This window comes from Ixodes scapularis, unplaced genomic scaffold (genome assembly GCF_016920785.2).
Source record: "Ixodes scapularis isolate PalLabHiFi unplaced genomic scaffold, ASM1692078v2 PGA_scaffold5__190_contigs__length_132052651, whole genome shotgun sequence".
Classification (NCBI taxonomy): domain Eukaryota; kingdom Metazoa; phylum Arthropoda; class Arachnida; order Ixodida; family Ixodidae; genus Ixodes; species Ixodes scapularis.
The window spans coordinates 23,724,682-23,740,350 of record NW_024609880.1 but is presented as its reverse complement, the minus strand read 5'-3'; the positions used below and the strand labels follow the sequence as shown (position 1 = coordinate 23,740,350).

General features: G+C 50.1%; 2 protein-coding genes and 1 pseudogene across 2 annotated transcripts; 2 read left to right on the top strand and 1 right to left on the bottom strand.

The window, feature by feature from the left end:
* The first annotated feature begins 3,241 nt into the window (after positions 1–3,241).
* Positions 3,242–5,488, top strand: LOC115311498 (angiomotin-like). The gene is made up of 5 exons (XM_040501521.2): positions 3,242–3,449; positions 3,515–3,634; positions 4,267–4,893; positions 5,380–5,403; positions 5,457–5,488. The coding sequence occupies exons 1-5, from the start codon at positions 3,242–3,244 to the stop codon at positions 5,486–5,488; spliced, it is 1,011 nt and encodes a 336-aa protein (XP_040357455.1).
* Positions 5,458–6,603, top strand: LOC121046836. The gene has a single exon (XM_040501519.1). It carries the CDS (start codon positions 5,493–5,495, stop codon positions 6,444–6,446), a length of 954 nt encoding a protein of 317 aa, XP_040357453.1. The 5' UTR covers positions 5,458–5,492; the 3' UTR covers positions 6,447–6,603.
* Positions 6,604–12,427: 5,824 nt separating this feature from the next.
* Positions 12,428–14,838, bottom strand: LOC115320263 (annotated as a pseudogene).
* Positions 14,839–15,669: the final 831 nt, after the last annotated feature.

Below are 15,669 nucleotides of genomic sequence, written 5' to 3'. Positions count from 1 at the left end.
TGCCTCGTCAGAGTGACCCGGCTTTCTCGCATTGTCGGTCAGGCGAGTGGGCTGACGAGCCGGCAGGCACCTGGGATGCCTGCGCTGATTTTTTTTGGGGTGCAGAGGAAACATTGCCTGCCTTCGAGCATGAAGGCACAGGGGTGGCAGTTTCCATGCTACCCTCGGTGGATGGGACATTGACCTCCATGGCCTCCTCCACCCCCTGTGCAGAGGAAGGAGGGGATTCCTTTCGGACTTGGGAACGGGTGGGGTCAAGCACCACCCGAACCTTCGGGGCCAGGCGTTGCGGAAACGCCTTGGACTTCGTGAGCTTCTGTGGGGCCTCAGGCGTCTGAGATCCCACAGAAGTCTCTGTAGGGGTGAGGGGACTGGGTGGGCACTCAGTGTCTCGAAGACTATACTGGGTACCCACTGATGCCTTTGACAGCGACCTAGTCCCCCTTACGGCCGCCTCGGCGTATGTTCCTCCTTGAAGAAACGAAAAGCGTTTTCGTGCCTCATGGTAGCTCAAGTTTTCCTTTGTTTTGAAGGTTAAAATTTCTTTCTCCTCTTTAAACTTTGGACACGATCGCGAGTAAGCAGGATGGGAACCAGTGCAGTTGATGCACTTAGGGGTTGAGCTGCCACACGTATCTGTTGGGTGGTCTGTGCATGCACACTTTGCGCAGGTTGTCTTTCCGCGGCAGGTGGCAGAGCCATGACCAAACCGTTGACACTTGAAGCAGCGTCTCGGGTTCGGGACGTATGGGCGCACCTTACAGTGGAGGTAGCCCGCCTTGATACTTTGAGGCAGCACAGTGGAAGAGAATGTAAGTACAATATGTTTTGTTGGTCGCTCGTTTCCGTCTTTACGAAGCAGGATTCGTCGTACTGCCGTTACTCCTTGACTGGAAAGACCTTCCGAAATCTCCTCGTTACTTGACTCTAGCAAATCATCCTCGGAAATTACTCCTTGGCAATTATTTAGTGTTCGATGTGGAGTGACGGAGACTCTATACTCAGAAATCTTGTTTAGGTCCAAGAGGGCAGCACTCTGTGTGCCATTTTCCACTTCAACAAGCAAGTCACCAGATACGAGCTTCTTTGCTTTGAAGTTTTTGCCTACAAGGGTTTCTAGGGTTTTTGCGATCAGAAAAGGTGACAACTTCGCAAGAGGTTTTTCGTCTTGTTCAGAGTGCATAACAAGGAATCGGCTAAAAGTGTTCTGTACCGGTGAAGACTTATCATTCAGTTTTACTTCGGTCCGACCCCTTTTCAGGGGCCGATCAGAGGGTTTAGAACGGAGGGGTGCCATAAGAGGGGCAAAGAATGTTCAGAATCCGCGGTGCACCGCCCACCACCGAGCCCAACAAGGGGTTAGGTAACGCACCATAACAAGAAGGGCTTGGCTGGAGACGTTACGCTAACAGTGCTGCCGGGAAACTATACCCAAGTGTGGGTCAAGACAGGGGTCCATTGCCACCCAAGGTTAGCCCTTGCCGCCAAAGAGGGGTGAAAAAGGAGGAAGAGAAATGAGAGAGAAATAAAGGAAGCAGGAAAGGTAAAGGTAAAAGATTGGAGGGATAGTAGAAGAAAAGGCGACTAGACTGAATCATCCTGGCCGGGCCTTACCAGGACTCCCGTCTACAGGAAGCAGGGGCCAAAGTGGTGTGTTGCCTCGCCCGGGGGGCCCCGAAGGGTCCGAACCTACCCCGGGCTCAGCTCAACCACCAGGATGCCCTTTTCCCTGGACACGGGCTCGCCACGCACAGCCAGACGTGGGTGGGTCTTACCCACTTGTTACTCAGGGTCCGTTATGTAGCCAACGTGGCTGGGGTCCGTGGTGACGCTACTCACCAAGCACCTAGCACCTCAGGTGCAGGCGCCCCCTGCGGGGCTCAGGGTCCGTGGAGACGCCACTCTCCAAACACCTGCTTTCACAGGTGCCCCCTGCGGGGTGAGGGAATGGGAATCATACATTGCCACACCTGCTTTGAAGATATTAGCTATTGAAAAATAAGTGTGAACTTATTCTCTGTGTATTTCTTCCAGCGTTCTTCATTACCCGCCTCATTAATCAAAAGGTGCCAGAGCCACAAGCTGTGAAACATGCAAAACAAATACGCAGGTTTCTGAGTGAAAAGTGCACCGATGCAAGGAGGTAAGAGAACACCAGTGCTTATGTTGTGTACTTTCACCTAAAGATATAAGAATTTAAACAATTGCAACCATAAAAGTGAAATCTATGTCTACGTGCCATTATAAAATCTGTTTGCATTATCTCATTTTGAGTTCAAATGTAAAGCTTTGGCAGTACTTTGCCTGGTTAGAGGAATATGTTCAGTGAAAACATAACAGAACTCTAATAAAATATCTTTCATTACAAACCCCGACGTTCCGAGGCCAGCTCTGTCCCTTGATTGTGGGTGACTTCCCGGTTTCAATGCAGCTCGGTTCCTAGTTTTTTGGCAAACTCTAGCGATGCCGAGCAACTGGTCATATGAAACTGGACCATCCACTATGTGTCTGGTTTGAATGATTTCACAGGAGCTTATCAAACTGGGAGGATAAAACCCACAGCACATTAAAGGAAACGAGTACACAAACAAAACAGGCACATACAATAACAAGGACGGCGCTAAAATCAGCACCATCTTTGTTATTTCTTATGTCTCCATTCTGTTTGTGTACATATTTCCTTTTATGTGCTGTAGGTTTTATAATGCATCACAAACTCACTTAACCCACCACCCTAACAAACTGGGATGGTATACAAGCGGACCTGATCTAAACTGAAAAGTCTACCGTGAGCGAGAAATCGAGCTGATTCCTAAACATTGGGATTTATAATAAAAGTTTTAGGTTAATGTTCTGTAATTGTTGTACTAAATTATCTAATTTTACTAGTGTAAAAATTGCATTGTTTTGATTAAGAAAAAAAAAAGACTTTGTCTATCGTTTTTTAGTTAATGTTCATGCAATGTCTATTTTAAACAAGAGTTAATTATATTTGCAATAAAACTTGAAAAGCGCGGGGAAGCCTGCCGCCAATGCCACAAGGCGGTGCAAGCTATCGGTCACTGCTAGGGTGCCTCAATAATCCACGTTTTGCGAAAATACGGAGTGCGCATGCGTGGTATCTCTGCGCGCCGGTCGCCCGGGTTCGAGGGTATGTTGGGAGAGACGACAAGCTAGCGAAGCGTGAGACCATAGCAAGACTACGCGACTATGCTACGATTTCGCTGTCGCGTTCCGCGGGATGCCGACGAGCTGCGTGGCCTTTGGCTGCCGGAGTTGGCACCGGCCAGGAGACAAGAAAAGCTATTTTCGATTCCCTTCGAAGAAACTGTTCCCTCATCGAAGAGCGGCCTGGATCCGAGCAGTGAAGCGAGTGCTCCCGTCAGACCCAAACAAGGCTTGGGAGCCAAGTAAGGAGTCGCGAATATGCGAGGATCACTTCGTAACAGGCAAGTCACTTTCATCGTACTTTCGAGAAGCACCGGAACTGTAACACGGCCACTTTATCAAACAGGGGAACCATCACTGGACAACAGCCACCCTGACTACGTGCCGACTGTATTCACTTACGTGAAGAACCGGCCGTCGGTCCTCGGCCGCTACGAACGGTGGAAACATTGTTTGTCAACAGGGGGTACGTACTACGTCGTGTTTAGTAATCTCGTGCTGCCTCTTCAGCATGCTCGCACGATTTGACTTGTTGATTGGGCTACGGGTACTGGTTTCGTAACATCCGCTATTGATGGGGACGGCGTTGGTAGCTGCCAGCGTCCGCGCCGGCGGCAGTGCATACATTGTGAGCTCAGCTTATCACCACGCTGCGCGACGACCATGTCAGATCACCGTCAAGTTTCGAGCGTAATACAGTTGATGCGTGTGTATCTGAGCCTGCTGGTGCTTCCCCAGGTTTCTTGTTTCCTATGCATTTTTTTCACTGCACTACAGAAGTAGCTCATGCAGACCAGTTTGCCACTGCCTTCCCTCTTTTCATTGCATGATGTCTAAGCGTTATGATTAGAGAGGAAAAATCATGACACTGTGTAGAGTCGTCAGATTTATAAATGGTCATAGCTAGGTGGAGATTTTTAGTGCACGTCATAAGATTTCCAAGTAGTGGAAATTATTCTCGTCCACCGCTGAGACGTGCCAGATGCCCTACGTTTGTTTGGCATCTACAACCCCGAGATTTACATTTTGCAGGTTTCAATAATAGTATGCATTGGTTATGCAGCACCAATATTGTGTGTTGTGATTGTGACCCTGCAGCTGCTGTCAAAAAAAGGATTGTGGCCCAAATAACCGCTCCAGTTCCTGGAAGCACTCAACATGGGGCACCTCAGCCAGCAGCCGGTTCTTCTCCAGCTGCAGCCAGACCTTCTGCGGCTGCAGCCAGACCTTCCGCAGCTGCAGCCAGACCTTCTGCGGCTGCAGCCAAACCTTCCGTAGCTGCAGCCAGACATTCCGCGTCTGCAGCCAGACATTCAGCGCCTGCAGCCATACATTCCACGTCTGCAGCCATACATTCCACGTCTGCAGCCAGACCTTCCGCAGCTGCAGCTAGACCGTCTGCAGCTGCAGTCAGACCTTCTGCGGCTGCAGCCAGACCTTCCGCAGCTGCAGCTAGACCTTCTGCGGCTGTTGCCGGACCTTCCGCGGCTGCAACCAGACCTTGCGTAGCTGCGGCTCGACCTTCCACAGCTACAGCCGGGCCTTCGACAGCAGCAGCAGCTGGGCCTTCCAGAGCAGCAATCCCACTTGTGGCACAAGCAAGAGCATCCCTGGTCGTTGGTCCCCTTACAGGAGAGACCAGCATCCCGGAACATTGTCCGCCCCTCCTGGACAATGGGCATGGAGCCCAGACAAGCACTCCATGTGTCCAGCAAACCATCGAAGGTGCTCATGCTTGCTGTTACTTGTGCAGCAGGCAGCTGTCACAGTTCATGTCGCTAAATCATTCAGCATAACTGCTAATATACATACCTGCATGGTTTGTAGTTTTGAACGAAGGAACCTGCTTTATGGTGTCTAAACAGCATACAAATGGGCTGTTACGCAAGGTAGACAACCTTTTCAGAACTTTCATCATAAGCAGTTAGAGTAAAGCTGAGCAAAATGGTGCGCAAGTTTTATTTACTCTACTACTTCACTATTTTATTTATCTACATGCATTTATCGTTCCGACATTTGGATGGGTATAATATAATATTGCTGGCAAGCAGAAAATGGCCAGTAATTGGAGCCAAAATCCCTCTGTGCTTGAGTGCAAGGGGCTTATTTCAGAAATCTGCAGGAATAGCACATATATAATTATTCAGCGTAAGAAATAGAGACAAAAACTGTATAATTATGAAGTCATTTATGTATACTTCTATTTTACAGAGATCGAGCACGAGGACAATCTTGGTCAGTCCGTGATGTCTGGGACGCACGACGGGTGCAGACTCAAGATTGCACAGATGCAGCAGCGGATCTTGAGTTTGGAAGCTGACAACATGCGCCTCCAAGTGGAGCTACAGCACCACGAGACACGGCGGCTATCGGTTGACTTCATCAGACATGACCCCAAGCAGTGCATTTATTACACTGGGCTGCCCGAGTTTGCTGTATTTGAAGCAGTATACGATTTTTTTGCACCTCGGGCATCCCAGATGCAATACTGGTCCAGCGGTCGAAAGAGTAACGGGATGAAAGGCCGCCCCCGGGAGTTGGAGCTCATTGAGGAATTCTTCATGGTACTTACTAGGCTGAGAACGGGAATGGCTGGCAGGGAAATGGCCCGCAATTTTGGAGTACATGAAGCAACGGTGAGCAGGCTGCTTACAACCTGGATAAACTTCCTGCAGCGAGAGTTGAGTACACTGACACGGCTTCCATCTCTGCACGAAATTCAGATGTATCTGCCTCATGCCTTTCGCTACTTCTTAAACACAAGAATAGTTCTCGACGGAACGGAGGTGCGCATCCAGAAGCCCTCTTCCCTGGCTGCCCAGAGGCATACTTTTTCACCTTATAAGCATTTTAATACTTATAAGGCGGTCATTGGCTGTACCGCTGATGGCTACGTTTCATATGTTTCCAAGTTGTGGGGAGGGTCAGTTTCAGACAGGCCGATTGTAGAGGAGAGTGGGTTGTTAGGGCTATTGGAGTCAGGTGACGCCATTATGGTGGATAAGGGTTTCAAGCTTAATAACATACCAGCAGGGGTTCAGGTGCACATCCCTGCTTTCAGAAAGCCGCAAGAGCCGCAAATGCCAGAGGAGGACGTTGCGCACTCCCGCCGGGTGGCTAGTGCCAGAGTAATTGTTGAGCGTGTGATTGGGAGGGTAAAACAGTTTCACATTTTGGATCGTCCGTTCCCCATCACAATGATCGGCATTGCTAACCAGGTCTTTCAAGTTTGTTGTTTCTTAAGCAATTTCCGGGAGCCACTGACTAGGGATGAGTAGTGTCACAGTCAAAACATGTAAACTTCCCTGTGTAAATACTTTAAGGCAATGAAAAATTTTGCGAAAAAACAAATCACTTGCACGACTTATTTAGCATGCACGCTGAATGATGCATGTTAAATGGATGCGAAACAAGATTTTGGATCTCGTAAAACAAGCCAGGTGTAATAGGCGGGACATTACAAACCCCCATAACATCACTCGTACCGCAATATTTCGAACGGATGGCCGTATCTTTAGGAAAGAAGGGAGCGATTGAACGACGAAGGCAGGCAAGGCCTGTCATGTTCAGATTCTCATTCCCCCTCCCCTTTGCCCCCTTTGCCCCCTCGAGGAGGTAAACCGAACCTAGGAGCAGAGAAGGACGTCCGTTTTCTCTTGTTCTCAACCGTTCCCAGAGAATGGCTACGTCGCATTCTTTGCTCAGTCCTGCCCTTTTTGTCCAAAAACACGGCCATCGGTTCGAGATATTGCTGTATGAGTGATGTTTTGGCGTTCGTAGCGTCCTGTGAACACTTCTGCGGCCTTATTTTGTGAAATCCGAATTTTGGTTCAGCATTCCTTGAAAGACCCTGTGTTAGTAGTCATTGTGCAATCACTAAATTGTTCCTCTATGATGTAGACCAGTGTCACCACAGCAAAGCCAGTCCGACCACTCTCTAAACATTAATCTACGACTACCGTGCTTCGAGTTTTTCACAACTTCGCACCAGGCCCATCCGGTATGATGTCTTTATCTTTCTTTAATCATGTTATGAGGCAATCAATTGGCTGCTTACATTATAACTTCATCACTGCTGTCCAACCACGTTAGACCTATTGTTTGTGGCACTTTCCCGATTTTAGCAATCATATTTACTAGAACATACATAATTTCTGAATGTAGGCCGACCCTTGCATTAAAGAAAAATAAATATCTGAGGCGAAAAACAAACTAATTAAATATAAACGGACAGTCTGGCCACATCAAGCTTCCTACCACTGCTCTGCGCACACATAAAGCTTCACCGCTTTGCATCTGTGTGCTTGGTAGAAGTAGCCGACTCGCGTGGCATACCTCAAACAGCTTTATCCTCTCCGAAATTTTGCTCACTATTACAGGTCTCTCATTGTTGCAAATATATTTCTCATTAACACGTGATTGTTGATTATATGTAAGCCTGAAATTATCTGGAGATGTGTGCTTTGTTGGAATAGGTTACTGATGGCCAGAGTTGGAAGTTCCCTAGACTTGGACACCTTGGCTTTGAGCAGGCATGTGCGATTTTTTGTTGTATAAACAGTTGAAAGACATGTAAATATGTTTGATAGCCTGTTCCAACTAACCTTGTATACCTGTTTGCCAGCACATTAGGGGCTGTTGATTTCAATAAAATATGAGCGCTAGCTTCGAGACCTGGTTTTCTTTTATTGCGTATTCATCAAGACATGGCAGATTCCTGTCGGGACGAGGTTGGCATAAACAAAGCGTTTAATTCGAGTTAACGATACGTTACATGGTTACATGAGCAGTGAGCCCGCACGTCAAGCCTCCTCCGTGCGTCCGTCGTGTTGGCGTTCTCCGACCCAGACTCTCGCACTCAGCCCTCTCGCTGGCTTCTTTGTCGTCTGGCTTGTGGCACCCTCTTCGTGCTGTGGCTCTCACGACATTCCCCTTTCTTTGAAGACTCCCAGCACCTACAGGTTGAGGCGGCTTGGAGGTCTTGATTTTCGTCCACCTCTTGTGACGGTTATTCCAGGCTGCCAAGGTTGCAGATGTCTGCTCATGCAACGAGTGATGCCATTGGCTGAGTTCACCGCATATGACCTAGGAGACTGCGTTGATTGCAGCACTGTCCCACTTGTGGCTGCTCCTGACAGAATTCGCACAGCTGTATGTAGAGGTATATGGTCTCGTTCTTTGACCCTATGACGGGCATCGTAATGTGCACTCAGCTTGGCTTTGTATGCACGATCCTTTTTCCGAAAGGGCTCGCTGTTCCACCGAGGCTGGAACGCTTTGGACACAGCTGGAACATTTGTCCGTATCTTTCTTCCCATCATGAGTTCCGCAGGGGAGTATCCTTCAGTTGCAGGGGTATCCCGATGAGCAAGCAGCGCCTTGTGGATGTTCGGCGACTTCTTAAGCAGCTGCTTCGCCGTCTGTATGGTCCTTTCCACCGCCCCATTGCTCTGAGGATAATATGGGCTACTTGTTACATGGCGTGATCCCCACTCCTTCGCAAACCTTTCGAATTCGGCAGAAGCGAATTGGGGCCCATTGTCTGACCGAATGATGGCGGGTGCTCCAAAATGGGCAAACATCTCGCTCAGTTTCCGTGTGATGTCTTGGGTTGTTGTCTTTCTTAATTTCTCAAGTTCAAAGAACCTCGAGAAATGATCTACCACTACAAGGTAGTTCTCGCCATTTTCGTAAAAGAGGTCCGCGCCTACAACTTCCCATGGGTGATTCGGGAGTGGAGTGCGTAGCAGGGGCTCTGCGCCAGGCTTTCGGTGTGTCTGACACACTGGACATCTTGAAACATAGTCTTCAACACTCCTGCTGATGCCAGGCCACCAAACTGATTGACTGGCCCGAGCTCTGCAACGACCTACGCCCTGATGACCCGTGTGCAGGCTTTCCAGCACCTCGTCCTGCATGCTTGGCGGGGTGACGATGCGACTTCCCTTGAGGAGAAGTTCTTCAACTACCGTGAGCTCTTGGGACACATTGGCATATTTCTGTACTGCTAGTGGCAGTGACACGCCCTTGGACCACGTCGTTGAACAATAGTTCCCAACAGTCACGATAGTTGGATCTCGTTTTGTTCTTCTTTGATCCTCTCCAGCATGTTGGTGGAGGCCGGTAGGAGTTCTACGCTGAGTAGCTCGTATTCTGTCAAAGCTACTTCGAGACTTCTTGGACTGCTGCTGTCCGTTGTTGCTTGCGGATTCCGTGAGAGTACGTCAGCTGTATGGATCTCCTTTCCGGGAATGTGGGAGATTGTGTAGTCAAATTCCAGCAGTCTCATTCGCAGACGCTGCAATCGTGGACTCAGCTCGTCTATGCGCTTTGATGACAACAGAGGCACGAGCGGCTTATGGTCGGTCTCTATGTGGAATTGCAGACCGAGCAAGTACTGGCGGAAATGCTCGCATGCCCATGCGATTCCCAGCGTCTCCTTTTCTATCTGGGCGTAGCGTTGTTCAGTTTCTGTGAGTGACTGTGATGCGTAGGCAACAGGGAGTCGTTTTCCGGACATCTCCTGAAGGAGGACAGCCCCAAGGCCGTACGAGGATGCATCCGCTGAGACTGTGAGATGACTTCGAGGATCGTAGTGTACCGGTGTGGTCGTCAGTGCTTCTTTGACGGAGTCGAAACTTTTTTGTTGAGGCTCTCCCCAGCACCAATCAGCGTCATGGTGAAGCAAATCGCGAAGCGGTTTCGTGAGTTGAGAGAGTCCAGGGAGAAATTTAGCCAGGTGGTTTGCCATACCCAGGAACGACCTGACCTCCGATACATCTCCTGGCGGTGTCAGTTAAGCGAGAGCCTTGATCTTTACTGGATCCGCACTGACCCCGTTGCCCGAGACGACATGTCTGAGGAATTCTACAGACTGTTTGCGAAGAACACATTTGTCCTTGTTGAGAGTTATGCCCGCATTTTGCAGGCGCTTGAGTACCTGATGCAAGTGTGAGTCACGTTCTTCTCTCGTTCCTCCAAACACGATGATGTCGTCTTGAAGGCAAGCTTGACCTTCGAGACCTTTGAGTACTCTTAGCATCTCACGCTGGAAGAACTCAGGTGCAGTGGAGATACCGAATGGTAGTCGGAGGAACTGAAATCTACCACATGGCGTCAAGAGGGTAGTATACTCCCGTGATTCTGCTGCCAGTGGGGCTTGCCAGTAGCCCGCTCTGGCGTCGAGTTCGCTGAACCAGGTTGCTCCAGCCAGTTTTCCAAGGCATTCATCGACAGTTGGCATTAAGACTCATTCCCTCAGGATGCAGCTGTTCAGGTCACTGTAATCGACACAGATGCGTAGTTCTCCGTTTTTCTTTCTGGCCACAACCATCGGTGCACACCACTCAGTTGCGTGGTCTATCTTTGCGATGACTCCGAGGCTTGCCATCCGCTCCAGCTCCTGCTTGACACTTGGAAGCATTGGAAGAGGGACGCGCCTCGGGTACATTACCGCATACGGTTTGGCGTTGGGGAGCAGAGCTACCTTGTACTCGGTGTTTAGTAGTCCGAGACCCGCAGTCAGCTTGGGGTAGTCACTGAAGATGTCTGCTGTGTCGTCTTCGTCTACCTTGGATCCCTCGACGACAGACAGGCTGCACGGGACTTGCAGAGACTTGATTGCTGGACGGCCAAGAAGCATGTCGTGAAGGTTGTCCACCACGAACACCTGCTCCTGGCACGATCGTCCATTCCACCTCAGGGTCGCCTTGAACTGTCCCACGGTGGGAATCTTGGCTCGGCCGGGCCCCAGGAGTGCCTTCGTAGGTCTGCTGAGTGGTCCCATGAGTGACTTGTTGTAGGCCCTGGACGGGATGGCCGTGACGTCAGCTCCCGTGTCCACCTTGAACTCTATGGGCGAGCCGTTGACGCAAGCTGTGATCCTCCATGGTTCTGATCCGAGTTGACTTGTTACTTTACCCAGGTAAACCTCTTCGAGTGCGGCGTGGCGCTGACTCTGGCTGTCTTGAGTATTCTTCTTTGTGGACAGGCACACTGACACGAAGTGTCCTTTTTTTCCACACCCATTGCATGTCTTGTCGGCAGCAGGACAGTTGGCACGCAAGTGTGGGCGCGTGGAACCACACCATCTGCAAGCTTGGTTCTGTTCTTTGTTGCGGACTGGTAGCTGCTTCTTGTTTTTGGCCCGCTGCGCGGAAAAGTGAAGCTCGTCTACGATCGCGTTCGGCTGTGCTTGTGGTCGCAGTTCCTTGAGTTGCTGTTTCACAGTTTCCGAATTTCGAGCCTTGGAGATCGCCGTCTCCAACGTTAGTTCAGGGTTGAGCTGAAGCTGCTCAATCAGCTTGACGTCGACGAGTCCCACGACGAGTCGGTCTCTAATTAGCTCTTCTTTTAAGTCGCCGTATGCACATACCTCTGCCAGCTTGTAGAGATCTGTCAAAAAGGCGTCAACCGTTTCGTGCACTTCCTGCACACGCCTGTTCAACTTTGAACGTTCGTAGATGACATTCGTCCGAGGGACAAAGTGTCTGCCGAAGGCGGTTGTCACTGCATCGTAGTCGTGTTTCTGGGCATCAGTCAGTTTCAGCGACGCCAGGACATCTTCTGCTTCGCGTCCCATAGCGTAAACTAACGTGTTCACTTGGGTTTCCCTGTCTTGTTTTTTCAACCCAGAAATGACCCGGTATCTCTCCCATCGGGTGAACCAACGCTTCCAATCATCGGGACGTTGAAAATCCAACTTTTCTGGCAACTCAACGACGAAAGGATTTAGCGACGTTGGTTGTTGCGCAGCTTGTTGCCCAGTGGCCATCGCTTACCAATCGGCGTGGTCGTTGCAGACGTACCTTGGCGTGGCGATGCAAAGTTTCGAATTCCGAGCGTTCCGCCGACGTACCTTGCCGTGGCGACGCAAAGTTTCGGATTCCGGGCGTGGCGGTGCAAAGTTTCGGATTCCGAGCGTTCCCGTGCCTTGCCTCCCCAGAGCGGTTGCTGTTGTAGCTAGTTGACTTGTTTTCCACAGCATCCCACCGCTGCCACCATGTCGGGACGAGGTTGGCGTAAACGAAGCGTTTAATTCGAGTTAACAATACGTTACATGGTTACATGAGCAGTGAGCCCGCACGTCAGTCTCCGTGCGTCCGTCGTGTTGGCGTTCTCCGACCCAGACTCTCGCACTCAGCCCTCTCGCTGGCTTCTTTGTCGTCTGGCTTGTGGCGCCCTCTTCGTGCTGTGGCTCTCACGACAATTCCGACACACACAAGAGCAGTTTTGCATTTGTGGTCATTCAGTCTCCACTTCACTTCAGTTTTCTAAATGTTTTCTTTAAGCCAGGACCGTCCTCCACCCTGTAGGTTCCCTCACGAAACTTCTTGAAGGAGACATAGTTTCCCCTAGCCAGGTCCTTGTGTCGCTGGATGCGTTTAGTGATCACCTCGGGGAACAGAGCATGCTCGGCAAAATACAGCAAGCCAGGTAGCAGCTCCTTACTGACAAACTCCTCGTCTAGGGTGACTGTCTCAATGTGCGTCGAATTGGCGTCAGTGGTGTTGTTCGTCCAGAACACAAAATCGCACCACCTGTGCCCAGTCACCATCATTTGTCCTTGCACCTGGTAGTAGAACGCGTGCTTGTGCTTCAGTTGCACGGTTCCGTCGATCAACTCGCAGCAGAACTTCTCGTCACCGCAGGCCTCCTCGGGTGTTAACCCAATCTTCGAGATGGGACACTTCACCTCAAGAAGCCCTACTTCGTCGTTCTTGACGATGATCCTGTCGGGCGACGCTCCGAGGAAGCTGTAGCGCGGATGTATGTGTAGCCCGGTCTCATACACCTGTACTGGGTCGTCCCTGCAGTTCATGAGCGCGACGTAGGCGGCAACAGAAACGGGCTCCTTCATCCTTCCTTAATGCAGTGCCTCACTCTTTGCTTCTGGGCTAGGATACATGATCCGTTTCACAAGGTAGTCAGGCTCTCTGCACTTAATCACAGCAAAAAACTGTGATGCCGTTATCCTCCCAAGTCGCTCACTGTGCCACCTTTGGTTGCAGGCTTGACCGATCGTTGAGGTCACAATGTCAGCCCTCTCCTCGGCAGTCAGTTGTGGCAGTGTCTGCATGTGGTGCTGTACAACCTTCCGGGCCTCCTGACTCCACAGATCCTGTTCGTCGTCGATTTGAGGGATCGCTCCTGTGTGCCTCGCTTCTTTCACTGGCATGACATTGCCATACCTCAGGCAAAGAAGATTTGGTCTTATTTCAGCCAGCCTCCCATACAACTTCGTGATGTCCTCGTGCGACGGGCCAGGCACTCCTTCACAAGGGTCATACGAACGGCTTTTCTTCTGATGAGTCGGCTTGTTGATCAGGAACTTGCTGAACGTAATATCTGCAAGCGGTGCAGGGGCTGCGGGCTTCTTGGCTGCAATGGAAGAGAAATAGGAGATTGGGAGGAGAGGGGGGGGAGGCGTTACTTATTAATAATTGTACCAGTTTCCCTCATTTTTATTATTCATGTCCCATGTGGTTTCAAAGATGTGTTGACAAACACTTTGTCAACGCAGCTCTTTGTGGCTTCCATGTTATTAAATACAAAATAACACCTGAATGTGAGAAGTTGCAGGCCTCTGAAGCCACTAGAGACCCTCAATCTGAACCAGAATTGGCTCTCTATTAACTGAAAAATGGCCAGAGTTGACTTAAAAATTATGACGTAGAAAGGCATATCTTGAATGAGACAGTGAGAGCAACAATCTTCGTATAATACACCATTAATGATGTAGTACTCAAACATACGTAATGTGCAAGTGCAACACATTTTACGGAAGCATTTGTTCCATACACACCTTCAGCTGGAACAATCCAAGAACAGGGAACGTCGGTGCAAACGGTTGCCGTGGTCGTGTTGCAGCTCTCCTCTGCACAGAGAAGTAGTGCTACGATGTGCTGGCAGCACCCGCTTTTCCTAGAAAACGACAAAATGCAAAATGAACCTCTTATGACTAGATAGGTTGCTATGCTAACGGGGCGCTAGCAAGCGAACAGCGTGCACGAGAAGTGAAAGCAAAGAGACTTCTACAAGCTGTGTGTAGATGTTTACGAAAACGAGTAACTAATCTGGGTGGAAATTAATAGTTGTATCGATCACACAACAAAACGCTCGGTAAGAATGTTATTTAGTGCTGTGGCACACGTTTTATGCGGGCACTGAAGCACTTAACCGAAGCGTTCGTGCTCTCTCACGTGGTGCGGGGCTACATAGACATAAATTATTATTCAGAAACGTAACGGGGTATTACTCACCCAGCAACACAACTGCAAATGCCGCCTGTGACGGTGCCGGTGTCCCTCGTAAACCACGCGGAGACAGTATACGGTGCCTTCTTCATGGAAGGCAGGCACACGCATCGGACAAGGCACGTCCGAGAATCGTCCGACAGGTTCCACCGAACATTGCGTACGTAGCCTTCCTCCTTGAAAGCCCAACCGCGATGGGCCTGAAGCAGGGTGTCAGGCTTGGCTTGCATGTACCGCCACACTTCCTCTTGCGAGAAGTTCACACACGACGGAGGCCTCTCGACCCAAGCGTCCGGAGGAAATGAGAACGGGATGTTCTCGTCTTCAGTCATCGCTACCGTTTAGATAGCCGCGGAACGAAATAAACCAAACAGAGGGAAGAAAACCAGCATGCCGTAACGTGAGAAACACGCCTGCCGGGTCTGTGTGTGATCATCCGGAAAAGCCCCGAACCCAGCTCCCCAGCTTTCTAGGAAGCTTCCAATTTTTTCTGAGAGGTGGCAGCACATATGTTGCAAAACGTGGATTGTCCTTCTATCCAGAGTAGAGACATCTCTGTTGGCACCTCCAGATTGGTTCAATCGCGTGCATTCAGGTGGGATACTTTTAGCCCAGGTTGCGTTTACGTACAAGCAACTTCTATTACCGTAATATCCCGAGTCATCGCCCATCCCCGAGCCATCGCCCACCCCATTTTTTGGGCCAATATCGATTTCCGAAAAAACACCGAGTCATCGCCCATCCCTTCAAATACCCCGGCGCGGACTCTGCGATCCGCGAACACTCATCCTACCCGAATGATGCGGCCGCGGACCTTACAGTTGGAGGACGTCCGTGACAAAGTAAAACGAAGGAGGGAAAGACACTTCTTTTTGTTTACGCATTTCCTCCGTGAGCGACCCCAAAGTGGTCGTGTATCCGTGCGAAAAGAAAACGATGGAGATAGCAAAACAAGAGTTAGTTAATGTAACCGCGGAGTGTTAAGTCGAAGTCTGTCTCCGCCGAAGTAAGGACACCGCGAACCCGCTCCTTCTTCCCGCCCGTCGCTACCGCAGTTGTGCAATATTTTAGGCAAAGCCATCGCGTAAATAAAGCTTTGCTGGAACGCCCCACACAGGCGTTTGCAGAGCGTCCCAACCGTGCATTGATAGCCCGCCGTGCACGGACGCACGTATGTACGCACCAAACAAGAAAGTTGCGCAAGAGCTTGCGATTGACAAGGCGCCCGACTTGGCCCGACGCCAAA